This window comes from Danio aesculapii, chromosome 5 (genome assembly GCF_903798145.1).
Source record: "Danio aesculapii chromosome 5, fDanAes4.1, whole genome shotgun sequence".
In the NCBI taxonomy this organism is placed as follows: Eukaryota; Metazoa; Chordata; class Actinopteri; order Cypriniformes; family Danionidae; genus Danio; species Danio aesculapii.
This window is the reverse complement of record NC_079439.1, coordinates 21154361-21170775: the sequence shown is the minus strand read 5'-3', so window position 1 is coordinate 21170775 and position 16415 is coordinate 21154361. Positions and strand designations below refer to the sequence as shown.

Sequence of the window (16415 nt, the reverse complement as noted above, 5' to 3'; positions counted from 1 at the left end):
TTTGTATAACATAATAATTTGTCATTTCAGTAAATGTTCTGGAGATGTCGACTCAAGACAATGCCTACCGTGAACTTCAATGATATTTTGCCCCATTTACTATTAAATTTACATTACAATTTAAGTTTGTATAGTAACTATAAATTCAGTTTGTATAACATTATAATTTGTTATTTTGGTAAATGTTCTGATGACGAATCAAGTCAATGCCTACCGTGAACTTCATTGATATTTAGTCTCATTTACTTTTTAATTTAGGCTACATTATAATTTCAGTTTGTTTAACAATTATAAATTATATTTCTGTAAATGTTCTGGAGATGACCAATCAAGACAACTTTACTGATGTTTTTCCCCACTCACTATTCAATTTGCATCATGGGCTAGAATTTTAGTTTGCATAACAATTATTAATTCAGTTTGTATAACATAATAATTTGTCACTTCGATACATGTTCTGGAGATGACGAATCAAGTCAATCCCTACCGTGAACTTCATTGACATTTTGCCCCATTCACTTTTCAATTTAGGCTACATTATAATTTCACCTTGTATAACAATTATAAATGATATATCTGTAAATGATCTGGAGATGACCAATCAAGACAACTTCATTGATGTTTTGCCCAATTCACTGTTAATAAAAGGAATAAGCCAAAAAGAAAATGAATGAATAAATAATTAGAATTATATTTATTCACTTTCCTTCGGCTTAGTCCCTTTATTCATCAGGGGTCACAACAGCGGAATGAACCGCCAACCCATCCAGTAGTTTTTCACATTGGATGCCCTTCCAGCTGCAACACAGTACTGGGTAACACCCATACAAACACACACACACTACAGCCAAATTAAGTTCGTGGCCGATTTTTTAAATAATTTATGACATTGTTTATGCATGTTTTATTAGAAACACAAAGGTCTCTCGAGTTTGTCCATTCACGGTAACTGGTTTTACTCACAATGTAGGAAATAAAGAACAAGTAAATGACTTTCCCAAACAGTGAACATCATTTCCGTTTACGACATGCTTGTCCTACTCCGCGAAAGATCCGGCGCGCAACAACGCGCAATGTTTAGTTCCGCACGTGCGGCGCAGTGAAATATGCCTTGGTGTAAGCAAGGAACTACAGACAAGCTTGTACGAGAGTTTTTACGCACAGGGACCGCTGCAAGGTTAGAGTTTACATGAAAACGCATGATGTGACGGCTGAATAGTGAACCTGTGTAGCTCAACTAGGCGCAGAGACGCCAGTAAAATGGTGCCAGCTGTTGCACAGGAGGCTAACAGACGTTCGCATTTATTACTGTTTGCATCGCATTCATCGTCGCAGATGAAATAGCAGGCAAACGTTTTTATTTTGATAAATTATTTACGACTTAAACAAAATAAGTGCTGTAATAAATATGTTGGCATAGTTCTCTTCATAATCTGATTGCCCGTTGAAGCTAATTAAAACTGTTTTGTCAACATATGTAAAGTTAACACTTATTGGTATTACAAGATTCAGTATGCAGCATGAATCAGCTTTTACATGCTTTACTTTTCCCCCAAACGAGTGTGTTGTGTGTGTAATGATGGCTTACAGGGTTTTGCCAGAGATCCAGGCTTAATGCAAACACAGCTGTCAAGGTCAGAGTCAGTCTGCTGTCCTCCACAGGTGTCCCTGCTGTCTGTGCTGTTTGCCCCACATTTAAAAACACTTCTTTCGCTCTGTTCAGGAACAAGATGATGAAGAACTGGGGCGTGATTGGTGGAATCGCTGCTGCCATGGCTGCTGGGGTCTATGTACTATGGGGGCCAATTTCAGACAGGAAGAAGAAGAGAAAAGGTAAGTTGTCCAACTTCATTTATCAACCCAATTATCCATTATCGTGCTACTTTTTCCTTGTTCGAGAGACAATTTCACTGACGTATTCACCTCTTTCCTACTTACAGCTGATAAACCATAATTGACAGATTTAGTCAGTGAGAGCCAGATTAAAGGTTCGCTCTGAGAATAGAATAATTATCAACAGGGTGTGACGGAGTGTGTCCTCCTCATTTCTTGGCCAAATTGATAAACAAATTAGTATCAGCAAATGTCTTCAGTAAAAATACTATGAATGTGGTAAATAATGTTACCGTATTGTAATTTCTGCATTTATGTAACATTTAAAATTGTGACAAATGTTGCATTTCCTCACATTAAAATAATTCCAGTAAATGCTGCTGATGTGAAGATTATGTAGTCAAATCATCTTAAAATATCGCTAGTATATGTATATAGCTAGAATACATTCATTCATTATCTTTTCGGCTTAGTCCCTTTATTGATCTGGGGTCACCACAGCAGAATGAACTGCCAACTTTTCCAGCATATGTTTTACCCTTCCAGCTGCAACCCATCACTGGGAAACATCCATACACTCATTCACACACATACACTACATACAATTTAGCCTACCCAATTCACTCACAAGTCTTTGGACTTTGGATAAACCGGAGGAAACCCACGCGAGCGTGGGGAAAACATGCAAACTCCACACAGAAATGCCAACTAACCCAGCCGAGGCTCGAACCAGCGACCTTCTTGCTGTGAGGCCATCGTGCTACCCACTGCGCCACCTTGACGCCCTAGCTAGAATACAGAAAAACTATATTTTTGATTTATAAAGATTCATATGCAGAGTTAAAATTTCTTTTCTTTTTATATCACACATGTAGCACAACATTGGTCCTGCAAGCCATGACACTGACACATTCCAGTGTATGTCTCAACATATAACAACAATAAAAGCTGACCTGACTAGGCTTCAGGAATTAAAATGAAAGGTGATTTAAGTGACTTTGAACGTGGCATGTTTGGTTGTTAGTGCCAGACGGGCTGGTCTAAGTATTTTAGAAACTGCTGATCTATTGGGATTTTCACGCACAACCATCTGTAGGGTTTACAGAGAATGGTCAAAAAAAGAGAAAATATCCAGTGAGCGGCAGTTCTGTGGGTGCAAATGCCTTGTTGATGTCAGAGGAGAATGGCCAGACTGGTTAGAGCTGATAGAAAGGCAACAGTAACTCAAATAACCACCCGCTACAACCGAGGAATGCAGAAGAGCATCTCTGAACGCACAACACATCTAAACTTGAAGCGGATGGGCTAGTGCAGCAGAAGACCTCACCAGGTGCCACTCCTGTCAGCTAAGAACATGAAACTGAGGGTACAATTGGCACAGGCTCACCAAAATTGGACAATAAAAGATTGGAAAAATGTTGCCTGGTCTGATGAGTCTCGATTTCTGCTGCAACATTCAGATGGTAGGGGCAGAATTTGGGTCAACAACAAGAAAGCATGATCCATCCTTGCATCAACGGTTCAGGCTGGTGGTGGTGGTGAAATGGTGAGTGGGAAATATTTTTTGGCACACTTTGGGCCCATTAGGACCAATTGAGCATCGTGTCAACACCACAGTGAACCTGAGTATTGTTGCTGACCATGTCCATCTTTTTATGACCACAGTGTACCCATCTCCTGATGGCTACTTCCAGCAGAATAAGGCGCCATGTCATAAAGTGCGAATTATCTCAGACTGGTTCTTGAACATGACAATGAGTTCACTGAACTCAAATGTCCTCCACAGTCATCAGAGCTCAATCCAACAGAGCACCTTTAGGATGTGGTGGAACGAGAGATTCGCATCATGGATGTGCAGCTGACAAATCTGCATCAACTGTGTGATGCTGTCATGTCAATAAGGACCAAAATCTCTGAGGACAGGGGCGCCTCCAAGGGGTAAACTCTGGCCACCCCTGTGGCCAACCCAATATGATTTTGCTGTTGACATTATTAATTTAAATGTAAATTCACAATGTTTTATTAAATAATTCATTAATCTTCATTAATTTTACACATGGCATATACCGTATGCTGAACAATAAAAGTATGTGAAAATAACTGAAAAGTTATTTATATATACATAAAAAGTGTTTTTAAACTTTTTATTTTATTTTATTGAATTTTTTATTTTTTTTGAATAAATTGCAATATTTCAAGATTATTTAATTAAAGGAATTAAAACCACATTATTTCATTCACCAGAAAAAAAAAACATAACATCACACTGAATTCATCATTTTTTGTGTGTGTGTGCCACTCCCAAGACTTGGTGATCCCTCTTCTGGCCACCCCTAAGAAAATTTTCTGGGGGCGCCACTGTCTGAGGAATATTTCCAGTACCTTGTTGAATCTATGCCACGAAGGATTAGGGCAGTTCTAAAGGCAAAACCCGGTACTGGTAAGGTGTACCTAATTAAGTGGCCAGTTTTATTGTATTGGTTTCTACACTTGTGGTTTAACGTAAAGCTGTCTTCTTTTGTTTTAGTATTATTTCTATTGTTTTATTTTAATTATTATTATTTATTTATTTTTGATGATGATTTAATGTACATTTGTCATTTTATTTGTTGGACCCCAGGAAGAATAGCCACTAAAAGAACAAACAATAAACACAGCTAGTGGACTTAAAAAAGGTTTTGTTGCAGATGTTCTTGTCACACCAATCATATTACACAGTCAGACTAAATGCCAAGTGTTATACTACTTCATAATGGATAGAAATAGAGCGTGAAAGAAAATGTACAGCTTATTCAATCAGTCAGACAGACAGACAGACAATCATTATTTGTATGGCAACCTTATTATTTGAAATGATTTCCTTCAGTCATTTTGAACAAATGCTCCCTGAGCACAATACACTCATTATGACAAAGGTAGATATGTTACAATACTGTAGAAAAGACAACTGAATCTGTGTGTGCTTTATCCATTTTATAAGGGTTCTGGATATAGAGGTCAATACGGTGTGATAAAAAAGGCAAAATATAAACCTTAGGTAGGAAGTAAACAATTTTATCAGCATAAATAAGGTTATATTATTTTATTTATATTGTATTATATTATATGAGCAATATCACGTGAGTTTCAGTGAGATGTGGTAATAGTGATTTGATCAGCTGTCGTTTGAAATTACGATGTTTATTATGCAGCCTCTGTCACCATCTTGTGGATGAACATTGTCAACTGTCTTTGCTCGAAGACAGGCTAATGGCCGCCAACGCACTGTCTCTCAGAAATTAAATTATAAATATTTTAAAATAGGCACTATCCTTATAAATAAACTGCATAGTTGCAAACTAAACAACTATATTTTCTACTAAAAAAGCCTCAAAAGTAAATTATGTTGCCCAACAGCAGCAATATTTGTTAAACTGTAGAGTGCCCTCTGCTTATTGCTGTATGTGGGCAGAGTATTACACAAGGGTAAAGGGTTAAGAGGCTGGACGAGTGCTGCTGTAAGGGCCCATCTATTTTTCCTATGACGGAACTAACAGCATGGGTGAAGATTAAATGCGTGTAAGCCTTTTAGCACATGTGAAAAGAAATATTTTTATTCATTAAGATTTATTTTAATTTGTTACCAACTCCGAATTTTAATCTGACTCCAATTTATAATAATTTTAGATTCATCTAATTCAAGCTGATTACCTTATAGGTTGTGATTAGGTCTAATTTAGGTTGGTTAACCTAATAAATCCTTATTCTCAAGTAATGGTTCATCGTTTACCCGAAGTCGCTTAGAATCAGTATGCTGGCCAGTTACATCTGCTCACGGACACATCCTCGCCAGTTCCAATTCTTAGCCGATAAGCTAATTTCCTTTAAGTAATAATAGGCTGCTTGCTCATACTTAAAGAAAAGTTTGATTTAGCTTAGTCAAAGAATATAACTGAAAGCTACTTCCTTTAAGCAATAATTAGCCGCCCCATGCTTGCTCATACTTAAAGGAAGTTTGATTTAGCCCCCTAGATTATATCATACTAAGTCAGTGATTGTCAGAAATCATCAGGTCTCTAATGCTGTGCCCATGCTCCATCCATTGAGCCTGAATGTATGACTAATCCTGGTCGTAGGCTGCGGAAAACATCAGCCTAAACAATCTACTAGATTTAAATGATTTCAGGAGATATTAAAGTTAAACAAGAATTTTACATTTATTTGTAAGGCAAAGATTTTCCATTCCAATTCACATAACTAAACAAAATAAGCCAATCAAGATTGTACAACATCAATTATTCGAAGATACATTTAAGTTAGAGATTAATACCTGACCGTGTAGAAATACATTGCAGCATATGAGTCCTGATGCAGAGCTCAGAGACTCACAAACTGCAATGGGGTCTCCTGCCTACAGAATCCCACAGACACTTCTGCACCCTTTGCCTAAATACTCAAATCATCATAAATTCAAGACAATAAAAGCTTCACCAAGACCCTTGCCTGGTCATGAGTTGATGTAAAGACCATTTTCCCTGGAGTGGAGCATCTGGCAAAGATATTATCAAAGTCAAAACCCAAATTAACTGATATAAGGGAGATTGTAAAATATTACATTGAAATTAGGACCACTTTACCAATCACACAGAGACATTTAAAATGACACCAAACATGAATATAAAGCCACAAGATACACCATATTAAAAACTTTTAAACATATTAAAAAGCTGCTCTGGTGGAGAAGGTAAAGTCCAGGGCAAAGAGGGGGGCTCAGGATGCATGATCGAGACAACCCGAACAACTGGTTTTCTGGCTGATCTTCTTCTCAGATTAGAAAGTTTATTGTTTTAGTGCTTGACCATTCTCGTGGTCTTGTCTCGTGTGGAGCTCCATAACCGTTTTCAGGGTTTAATATTATGGAGAGATATAGCCATCCTTACACCGCTACTGGCAGAATATCGCACGGGTATCAACCAATCAGATTCAAGATCCAGACTGATCTGTTGTGTATATTATATTATATTATATTATATTATATTATATTATATTATATTATATTATATTATATTATATTATATTATATTATATTATATTATATTATGAATAAACCATAATAACAGAGGCTATACTTTGTATTGTGACAGTAATGATTGATTAAATCTATAATTTCTCTCACAGGTATGGTTCCTGGTCTGCTTAATCTGGGGAACACGTGTTTTATGAACTCACTTCTCCAGGGCCTGGCAGCGTGTCCTTCCTTCATCCGATGGCTTGAAGACTTCACAAGTGAAAACAGAGTTCATCCGGAGAGAACGGAGAGAGAAACTCAGCTGTCCAGATCTCTGATGCAGTTACTTAAAGGTGACCATCTCCCATCCACTCAAACTCAAATATAATGCTAATGTATGTTAATGCACTTCTTCCCTTCATTAAACAGCCCTGTCGAGTCATGATCCAGGAGAAGATGATGTTTTAGATGCCGGAGGCCTTTTAGAAGCACTCAGACTTTACAGATGGCACATCACCTCATTCGAGGAACAGGTTAAATGCAGATGCATGCTTTACAGTTTATGATATATGTCATGTTTTTACATGTATTACAAGTTTTGTGGGGGTTTTTTATTTCTGAAACATAAAAATGACAATAGTTTCCCAGTGATGGGTTGCGGCTGGAAGGGCATCTGCTGCGTAAAACATATGCTGGATAAGTTGGCGGTTCATTCCGCTGTGGCGACCCCAGATTAATAAAAGGACTCAGCCGAAAAGAAAATGAATGAATGACAATAACTCTCTCAATACCTCCTCAGGATGCTCATGAGCTCTTTCATGTTCTCACATCATCATTAGAGGAGGAACAGGAACGCCAACCCAGAGTTGCTCATCTCTTCGACATGCAAACACTGGAGGTAGATAAGAGCAGCTACCATACCGTTAATGCATTATTAGACCCTAAACAAAAGTTTACCTCAGAATTGGACAAGTATTATTTTTTGAATATGCAGCACCTTGCATGGAATAACCTGCAAACAAAGTTGCAGTTTATAGAGATGGTTTCACTACATACTTTTAAAAAGACTTTAAATGAGTTGGAATTTGAAACATTGGCCTGTATCTGTTCTGACTAGTTTTAATTGTCATTTTCTGTGTGTTTTGATGGATAGATGAATGATGTTATCTGTTATTTTTGTTAAACCCATATGAACTGTATACTGCTTAATCTTGGCCAGGAAACTCTTGTAACAGATTTTAATCTCAATGTGCTTTTTTCCTGGTATAATAATAATAATAATAATAATAATAATAATTATAGATGTTTATTTGTTATAAATCATACATTAATATTATCACTCAAAACACACACACGCATAAAAACACAGTAGGTTCAAAAGCTGAATGAAGCCTATTTGAATGCAGTAGGAATGGTTATAAAATTCAATCTATGAAAGAAAGAAAATTTTCTGTGTTTTTTTGTTTTGTTTTTAGATTTATAAGGTGTGATATCATTAAGTAATATCACATGAGCAAGATTGTATTTTTAAAGAACATTAGCATGTGAACACAAAAAATGTGAGATTGATTCTGTATAACAGTTCAAACAACAAGAAGTTAATATTGAGTATGGTAACTTATATACATATACAATGCCATTACTGAAATAATATTCACGCTCATGATACTGCAAAATTTGTGTGCATCTCATTGCAACACTAGTGATTTTCAAATTTTTTTTAAACAGATCTTTTAATCAATTAGCCATTCGTAAGAACTGTCACGTTTACTTTCAAAACGAATCAGCTGTTTTTAAATGAATAGTTTAAAGGAGACCTATTATGCCTCTTTTTACAAGATGTTAAATAAGTCTCTCATTTCACTAGAGGGTGTATCTTAAATTACAGCTCAAAATACCAAACAAATAATGTTTTTTAACTCTTTGAAAATGCCCCTTTTAGGCTTTGATCCTAATAGGGTATATGCAGAGCTAGTGTTTCTAATAGGTCCCCTTTAAATGATTGATTCAATGAATCACTCATTAATACAGGATTTGCTGCCACCTACTGGCAGAATTAGTGTCATATTCATTTATCAATGACAGGCCCTAACCAGCAAATCCTCAACAGTATTTCTGTAATATTGCACACCTCTACTGACACAGCTATTAATGCTTTCAGAAATCTGTGGAGTCCAAAGAGAAAAACATTAGTTGTCGGAGTGGAGGTAAATGAAGACTTCCTTCTTGAAACATTTAGACTTTTGTTTATTGTCTGATTGCATTTTTAGCATTGAATCATTTATCTTGTTCATTTCTAGGCCCACTGCATCCTATTCCTAGTTTATGGAGAACTAGGCATCCTTTTCATGGGCGGTTAACAAGTTACATGGCTTGCAAGCGATGTGAACAACAGGTGATCTATTTCAGACATTTTTTTAAGTTAAATTAAGTTACATTTTTATAAACTAAATAGATAATATTTAATATTGGACAATATAGATGATTTATAGATCATTTATTCAGAATAAATATATAATTAATAGATAATATAATAATAGGAAAAAATAGTTAATGCTTTTTTTTTTTATTCCAGAGTCCTGTGCATTATGACTCTTTCGACAGCTTATCTCTTTCGATCCCTTCAATACAGTGGGTGAGCAAACTTGTTTTGTAATACACCATGTCAGCTGTAGAATAGCTTTAGTCATCACTATATTAAAATGGATTACCCAGTTAGTGTTATAAAGCAGGAAATGTACATACAATACAGTTTGCATCACATGTATCGTACATTATTTTTGTAGGGTCGACCTGTTACTTTGGACCAGTGTTTACAGCATTTCATCTCCTCTGAAACCATCAAAGAAGTGGAATGTGAAAACTGTACCAAGGTATGATTTATGTAATATTTTGAGGACAAGTTACTTTAGTATAATTGTACTTGATCATTTATTATGTAACCACCCACATGACATACAAGAAAATAAAATAATGGGCATGATTTATTAATGTGTTCCCTCTATTAACTAAACTAGAGCACTTGATATAATGATCTATGCTGTATATCATTCTTGATCAAGTGTACACAAAATAAAAATGTGTCGTACTTCCTGTCTGCCTACATATTTAAAAAATTATCAGGTATTGTAACGTAATTATGTTCCACTAGGTATACTTTACCAGCATATCAAGACAGGATCATAAAGGAAGCAGCCTGTTTACAAAAAAGGTGGATATACTATACATACTGCAGCCTAAATGTGAATAAAGCACCTGGTTAGGAGCTTTGGATTATTTTGTGTGCACAGTTTACTTAAAGGGATAGTTCACACAAATATGAAAATTTACTCACTATTTATTCACCCTCATGTGGTTCCAAACATTTATGTGTTTCTTTATTCTGTTGAACACAAAAGAAGGTATTTTGAAGAATGCTGAAAACCTGAAACCACTGACTTTAGTAATAGGAAAAGCAAATACTATGAAAGTCAACTTCAAAATATCTTATTTTGTGTTTGGAACAAGTAAATGGTGACTAAATGATGAAGAAATGTTCAGATTTGGGTGAACTATCCCTTTTAAAACAAGAGAATGAATTAGTAAATCATGCACATAGTTGAGGGAAATAATTAATAAATTGTGTGCAGAAGTTAGTTAAAATAATGGATGGAGCTTTTGACATTTCAAATGCACATACGCCTTTAAAAAATATATATAATTAAAAATTTTTTAAGGATTTTAAGATGCTGATGACTTAAATGTGTCGTAACAGTCTTGTGTAAAGGGAAAAGCATTAGTAAATCACGCTCAACTGCTCACAATTTATAATTTTTTTTTCTTGCATGTCATGTGTCGGGCTCCATAATTTAGAGTTGAGTTAATTCTCTTTTGTAGCAGCAGGCTGGCGAGCTTGTAAATGGAGAAGTGCTTGAGAGTCAGAGGACGACATTTGTCAAGCAGTTGAAACTTGGAAAGGTAGACCTGACTGAAAATCAACAGCCTTTCCTTTGAGCAACCGTGCTCCGAATAACGTCCTTTTGTTTTGTGTTTCTTTCTTTTGGCTTTTAGTTGCCTCAGTGCCTCTGCATCCATTTGCAAAGACTGACGTGGTCTAAAGAGGGCAGTCCCATAAAGAGACAAGAGCATGTTCAGTTTACAGAATATTTGTCTCTGGATCGATACAAACACTGTAGTGCTGCTCAGAGCCTGCAGAAGACCAGCAGAACAAATAAGGCTGTATCTGCCAAAGCTTCCGGAGACCCAAAGGACAAAGCCATTGCAAATGGTGTTGGTGAGAAAATAGGAACTGAGACTGTCATTTAGATCTGTGAATATGGATTTGCTCTGTGTAAAGGATCCTTGAAATCCTTTAGCTACTTTTATAATAATAATAATAATTATTATTATTATTATTTATTTATTTGTTTGTTTGTTGTGTCATGATGCTACTGCCCTAATTTAATTGCCCATTGCGGGATTATTAATGTTGATAAACTTAATAATAATATTTTTATTTTTATTATTACTTATTATTAATAATTATTACTATTATTATTTCTGTTATTTATAATTTTATTAACTTTATAAATAATTGAAAAATAAAAAATTATTGAATAATAATTATTATTATTTTATTTTTATTATTACTTATAATTAATAATTATCACTATTATTCTGTTATTTGTTATTTTATAAACTTTATAAATAATTGAAAAATAAAAAATATTTGAATAATAATTATTTTATTTTTATTATTACTTATTATTAATTATTAATATTTACCACTATCATTATTTTAGCTATTTATTATTTATTAACTTTATAAATAATTGAAAAATAAAAAAATAATTGAAATAGTAATAATAATAATAATAATTTTATTATTACTTCTCAATATTCATTTTTTTTCAATTATTTATTATTTTATTACCTTTATTAATAATTGAAAAATAAAAATTTATTGAAATAATAATAATAATTGTATTATTACTTATCAATATTAATTATTATTATTATTATTTCAATTATTTATTATTTTATTAACTTTAATAAATAATTTTTTTTTGTAAAACCCATTAAATGGTCTTTTTTTCAATTTTATAGTGATGATAATATTTATTATTATTATTCTATAGAATATATTCAAAATATAATGATTAAGTATCCAAAAAATATTCATATTGATTACGATTAAGATCTTTTTTTTTTCTTTTTCAGATTCAGAGCACTGTAATAACAACAAGCCGCTGTCCAATGGAAGTTTTCCCTCTATCTTTCTGCACTCACCTGGACTGAGCTCACAACTCAACCTCACATACGACTACAGGTAGATTCATTGATTCATTCCTGCGGTTATACCAGAAACTGCTTTTAAGCTGAAGATTTTCTGTATTGTAATTTCTGTCTTGTTACCTTTCCTCTTTCCCCTTGACTCCAGCACCTCGGAGTACCTCTTCCGCTTAACGGCGGTGCTGGTTCATCATGGAGACATGCATTCAGGACATTTTATCACTTACCGCCGCTGTCCTGCCGCTGCACGTGCGACATCACCTTTCAGCTTGCAGTGGCTTTGGGTGTCTGATGACTCCGTGAGGAAGGCCAGTCTTCAGGAGGTGCTCTCCTCCAGTGCATATCTGCTCTTTTATGAGCGAATGCAGAGACCCGGCCTGAGGGTAGAAGAGTAGCATTTCAGCGGACTTAGTTAAAAGCCAGAGTGTTATTAACCCTCCATTCCATGCTATATGCTACTTACAGCCAAGTGGATTTGTGCATCCCAGTGCATGAAGTTTGGCATGAATATTGTTTTTTTTCTCTCTTCATGAGAAAGAGGGAGAAAATTGGGGTTTTCTATGTCACAGATACCACCTTAGAGAGATAGCTCACCCACTTACCGTTTACTTGTTTCTTTTCTGTTGAACGCAAAAGAAGATACTTTGAAGAATGTTGGAAACTGGTAGTCGTTAACTTTTGTATATTAAATGTCAACGGCTACCAACTTTTTCTTTTGTGTTCAACAGAAGAAAGAAACTCAATAGGTTGGAGCAACATGAAGGGGAGTCATTTTCACTTTTTGGGTGAACTACCCCTTTTATTTTGCTCTGTGTTTATGGCAGTTGTTGTTTTAGTCATTATCTGAGAGTGTGAGCGATGCTAGACAAGATTACTGATATGGGATTCACAAAGATCTGAAGTTGGTTTCTGTCTGGAACACATCAGATTTCATGATAATGTTGCAAAATGACCCATAATTGTTGCCTTGCCCATTAAGCTAATGATTTGTTAGACAAAAGTACATTTTACATGCGTCTCATGCTGTTTTTTATATAATTAATGATGTGTCTGATAAATAACTATTGTTAATGTGTTTATGCAATTCGCATATAAAGGTTTTTTGTAACATGTAGACGCCACTAAGTTGTTTTTGTTTCACATTTTGCAGTTAATTAGAGGAGAACACAAAATTATGGGATACAGCCACATCAGGCGTTTTGCGTCTACACGTAGTACGGTTTTCCTATAAATCCTTATTTTTGTTTTGTTGTATGATCGACATATCCTTCATAATTTTAACATAAGTAAACACTTATAGCCAAGAACTGGAAATTATAACCCAAATTCCAGCTCTTTATTCACCAAACGGATTTTCTTCTAAAACAAGCATTTCAATATACATCCATATCCAGTGTTACTCTGTAAATTCCTTGTTAAATGTTGATTGTACATGATGCAGTTTGCACAATTGTATATTTTTATGATACTAGTGTGTATGATTGTGTGGGTGAGTTTTTTTCCACATGTAAATTAATTTAAATTAAATAAATTCTGCTACAGTCATATTTCATCTTGTTTTCTACATATTTTTCCCCACAAATTACCATAATAACTATAATTGTTCTCTTGTTTTAAGTAAATTGTGGCTGAGCAAGTCCAGCATTATGGATGTGACATTTGCAGTTAAAACTCAAAACATAAATTCACTAAGAAATCTGTAAACATTTTTTATTCTAAATAAGGAAAATAAACATGCATTATGGATGTGACCAAAAAAGTTTGCGAGTTCTACAGTATACAACATACTTTCTAGAATGCCTCAGAATCAGAAAGAGCTTTATTGCCAGGTATGTTCACACATACGAGGAATTTGTTTTCGTGACGGAGCTTCTACAGTGCAACAGGATAACAGAGACAGGACAAAAAACAGATAATAAATATATTTAAAAAAAATACAAGTAGTGAATGCAAATATACAAATTGACAAGTGTATGTACGTGTTTATTACTATATACAACGTTATATGTGCAGCTGTTATGTGCAAATTGGCATGTAAAGTGTGTTGTTAAATAAGTGTATATGTGTATAAAAGTGTATAGCAAGTAATGATGTTGGTTCCACAATAATAATAATACTAATAATAATAATAATTATGGGAATTAAACTGCACAACCCAAAAGAAACAATGCTAATCAAAAGGATAAGGGTTGTCTCTCTAAAGCAGGGATTCTTAAACTTTTCAGCCCACGACCCCTGAAATAAAAATGCCAGTGACTCGCGACCCCCAAATTCCTCTGAGGTGGTTATAAATATCCAAATGTTGTGCACACAACAATAGGCCTATATAAACAAGAGCACATTGACAACGCAAAAAGTGCAACAGTCTAACAACCCTATAATTTTTATAGTCGTTTATTAATTTGTTTAATTTAATATTAACCTCACATAAAGAGACTGGTAGACACAATGTTCAGCACAAGTCTATTCTTGGTTTAATTTTTGGAGACGGCCACTCAGAGATCATCCTCAATGTCCAGTTTTGGCCTGTATTTATTTTGAATGTATTTGATTGCAATAAAGGTGTCAGAAAGTTTAATCTAGTGCTTTAAATCAATCAACTGCAGCTGACGCTACTGCTGTGTTGTTAATCTAACGTAAGCACACCAATCCTATGAAAACAAAATAATGTAAAGGCTGAAGGCTTTTCATTTGCATGTTGCTGTTTTTTTACTATTAAAAACCACTATTTTTATCTTATGTGGATTTAGGTTAAATATGGCAATTCTAATAGTTTAATTAAATTTATTTGACTTTTGGAAATGGCCAAGCGACCCACTGTCATTATCCTGCAACCTCACAGGGGGGCCCGACCCTAACTTTGGGAACCACTGCTCTAAAGAACAAAAATGACAGATTTTATTTTATTTTACATTTTTGCAATCATAAGGAAAAGGCTTTGTTATAGATGTGACATCTCTCTGTTATGGATGTGACAGATGTGAAATTGATACTTGTGTGACTTTGATAAATCAAATATAATTGTTTGAATACATTGACGGAGACATTTTTGAGTACATTTACAATACTTAAAATGCAAGCCTACAAAAAAACTTAAGGGGTTTTGCTATTTTGGTTAAACCTTAATTATTTTCATGGCAACCCTGCAAAAAAAAACAGCATGTAATGGTAAAGTATGTTTTGATGCTGGTATGCTGTAGGGTTGCACGGTTTACTGGTACTAGTATGGCTCCAAAATACTGGCGGTGCCACTGTAGTTTGTAAACGGTAGTGTCGTCATTAACGGTCAATCTACAATAGATAATGTTGCATGTGGAAAAGTCACTAAAATGCTCACCCGTTTGTGTAACAATAGACCATTTTATTTGAATAGTCTGTGAAGCCCTTTTTGCAAACTGTGTAGAACTCACCCATTTTATTGTAGCCTATCGCATGTTTTCTGACGCTGCAGATCGAATCTGAATCAGTTCATTTCTGCTCCTGTCAATATGATTTAGTAGCTACAACAACTGAAACAACCTCTTAAAAAGAGCGACTCGCAAAGTGAAATTTTGAATTACTTACTTGAAAAGACTGAAAAAAAATAGATACTGGAAACATTGAAACTGAATTTTTAACTACTTCATAAAGCCTAATTTGGTTGGAAAAGTGCTCTTTTTGTAACAAATTTCATTTGGTATAATTTGTAGCTTTATTTTAATGTATTTTTTGTTGGACAGTTATCTACAAAATAAACAAAAAGAACAAATACATTTTAGGTGAAGTGACATGCAAATATTTTTTCAATAATAAGGGAATCATCAATTCAAGTAGGCCTATTATAACATATAAAATATAGTATTTCTGACAATTTTCTTTATTTCATGGATTTGAGTTATGAATTACAGTATCTCAATACTACTTGGTATAACATGAATTAATGGTATAGTGACAACCCAAGTATGCTGGTCTTTCTGGTTTCAGTGCTGCTTTTGCTGGTTTCAATGCTTGTCTTGCAAGACCAGCATAGAGGAATGAGACCAGCAAGACCAGCATCAATACCAGCAAAATCAGCATTGAAACCAGCAAAATCACCATTGAGACCAGCAAAACCAGCATTGAGACCAGCAAGACCAGCATTGAAACCAGCAAGATCAGCATACCAGCATCAAAACATAGTTTACCAGCGTATGCTGTTTTTTTTCAGCAGGGAAGGTTGACATTTGTATCAGAATCAGAAAGAGCTTTATCAGAAAGAGCTTTATTGCCAGGTATGTTCACACATACGAGGAATTTGTTTTCGTGACAGAGCTTCTACAGTGCAACAGGATAACAGAGACAGGAC

General features: G+C 34.7%; 1 protein-coding gene across 4 annotated transcripts; it reads left to right on the top strand.

The window, feature by feature from the left end:
• Positions 1-1067: 1067 nt before the first annotated feature.
• Positions 1068-13623, top strand: usp30 (ubiquitin specific peptidase 30). Of its 4 annotated transcripts, XM_056457530.1 has the most exons (15): positions 1090-1177; positions 1591-1634; positions 1724-1833; positions 6991-7173; positions 7250-7353; positions 7620-7718; positions 8982-9027; positions 9121-9215; positions 9396-9455; positions 9607-9693; positions 9972-10031; positions 10697-10777; positions 10871-11093; positions 12020-12128; positions 12240-13623. In XM_056457530.1, exons 2-15 carry the CDS (start codon positions 1615-1617, stop codon positions 12484-12486), a joined length of 1524 nt encoding a protein of 507 aa, XP_056313505.1. In that variant the 5' UTR covers positions 1090-1177; positions 1591-1614; the 3' UTR covers positions 12487-13623. The 4 variants fall into 4 exon arrangements, with proteins under 4 accessions (XP_056313504.1, XP_056313507.1, XP_056313506.1 ...); XM_056457529.1 differs by lacking the exon at positions 1591-1634 and having other exon boundaries at positions 1068-1177; XM_056457532.1 differs by lacking the exons at positions 1591-1634; positions 9972-10031 and having other exon boundaries at positions 1068-1177; positions 10700-10777.
• Positions 13624-16415: the final 2792 nt, after the last annotated feature.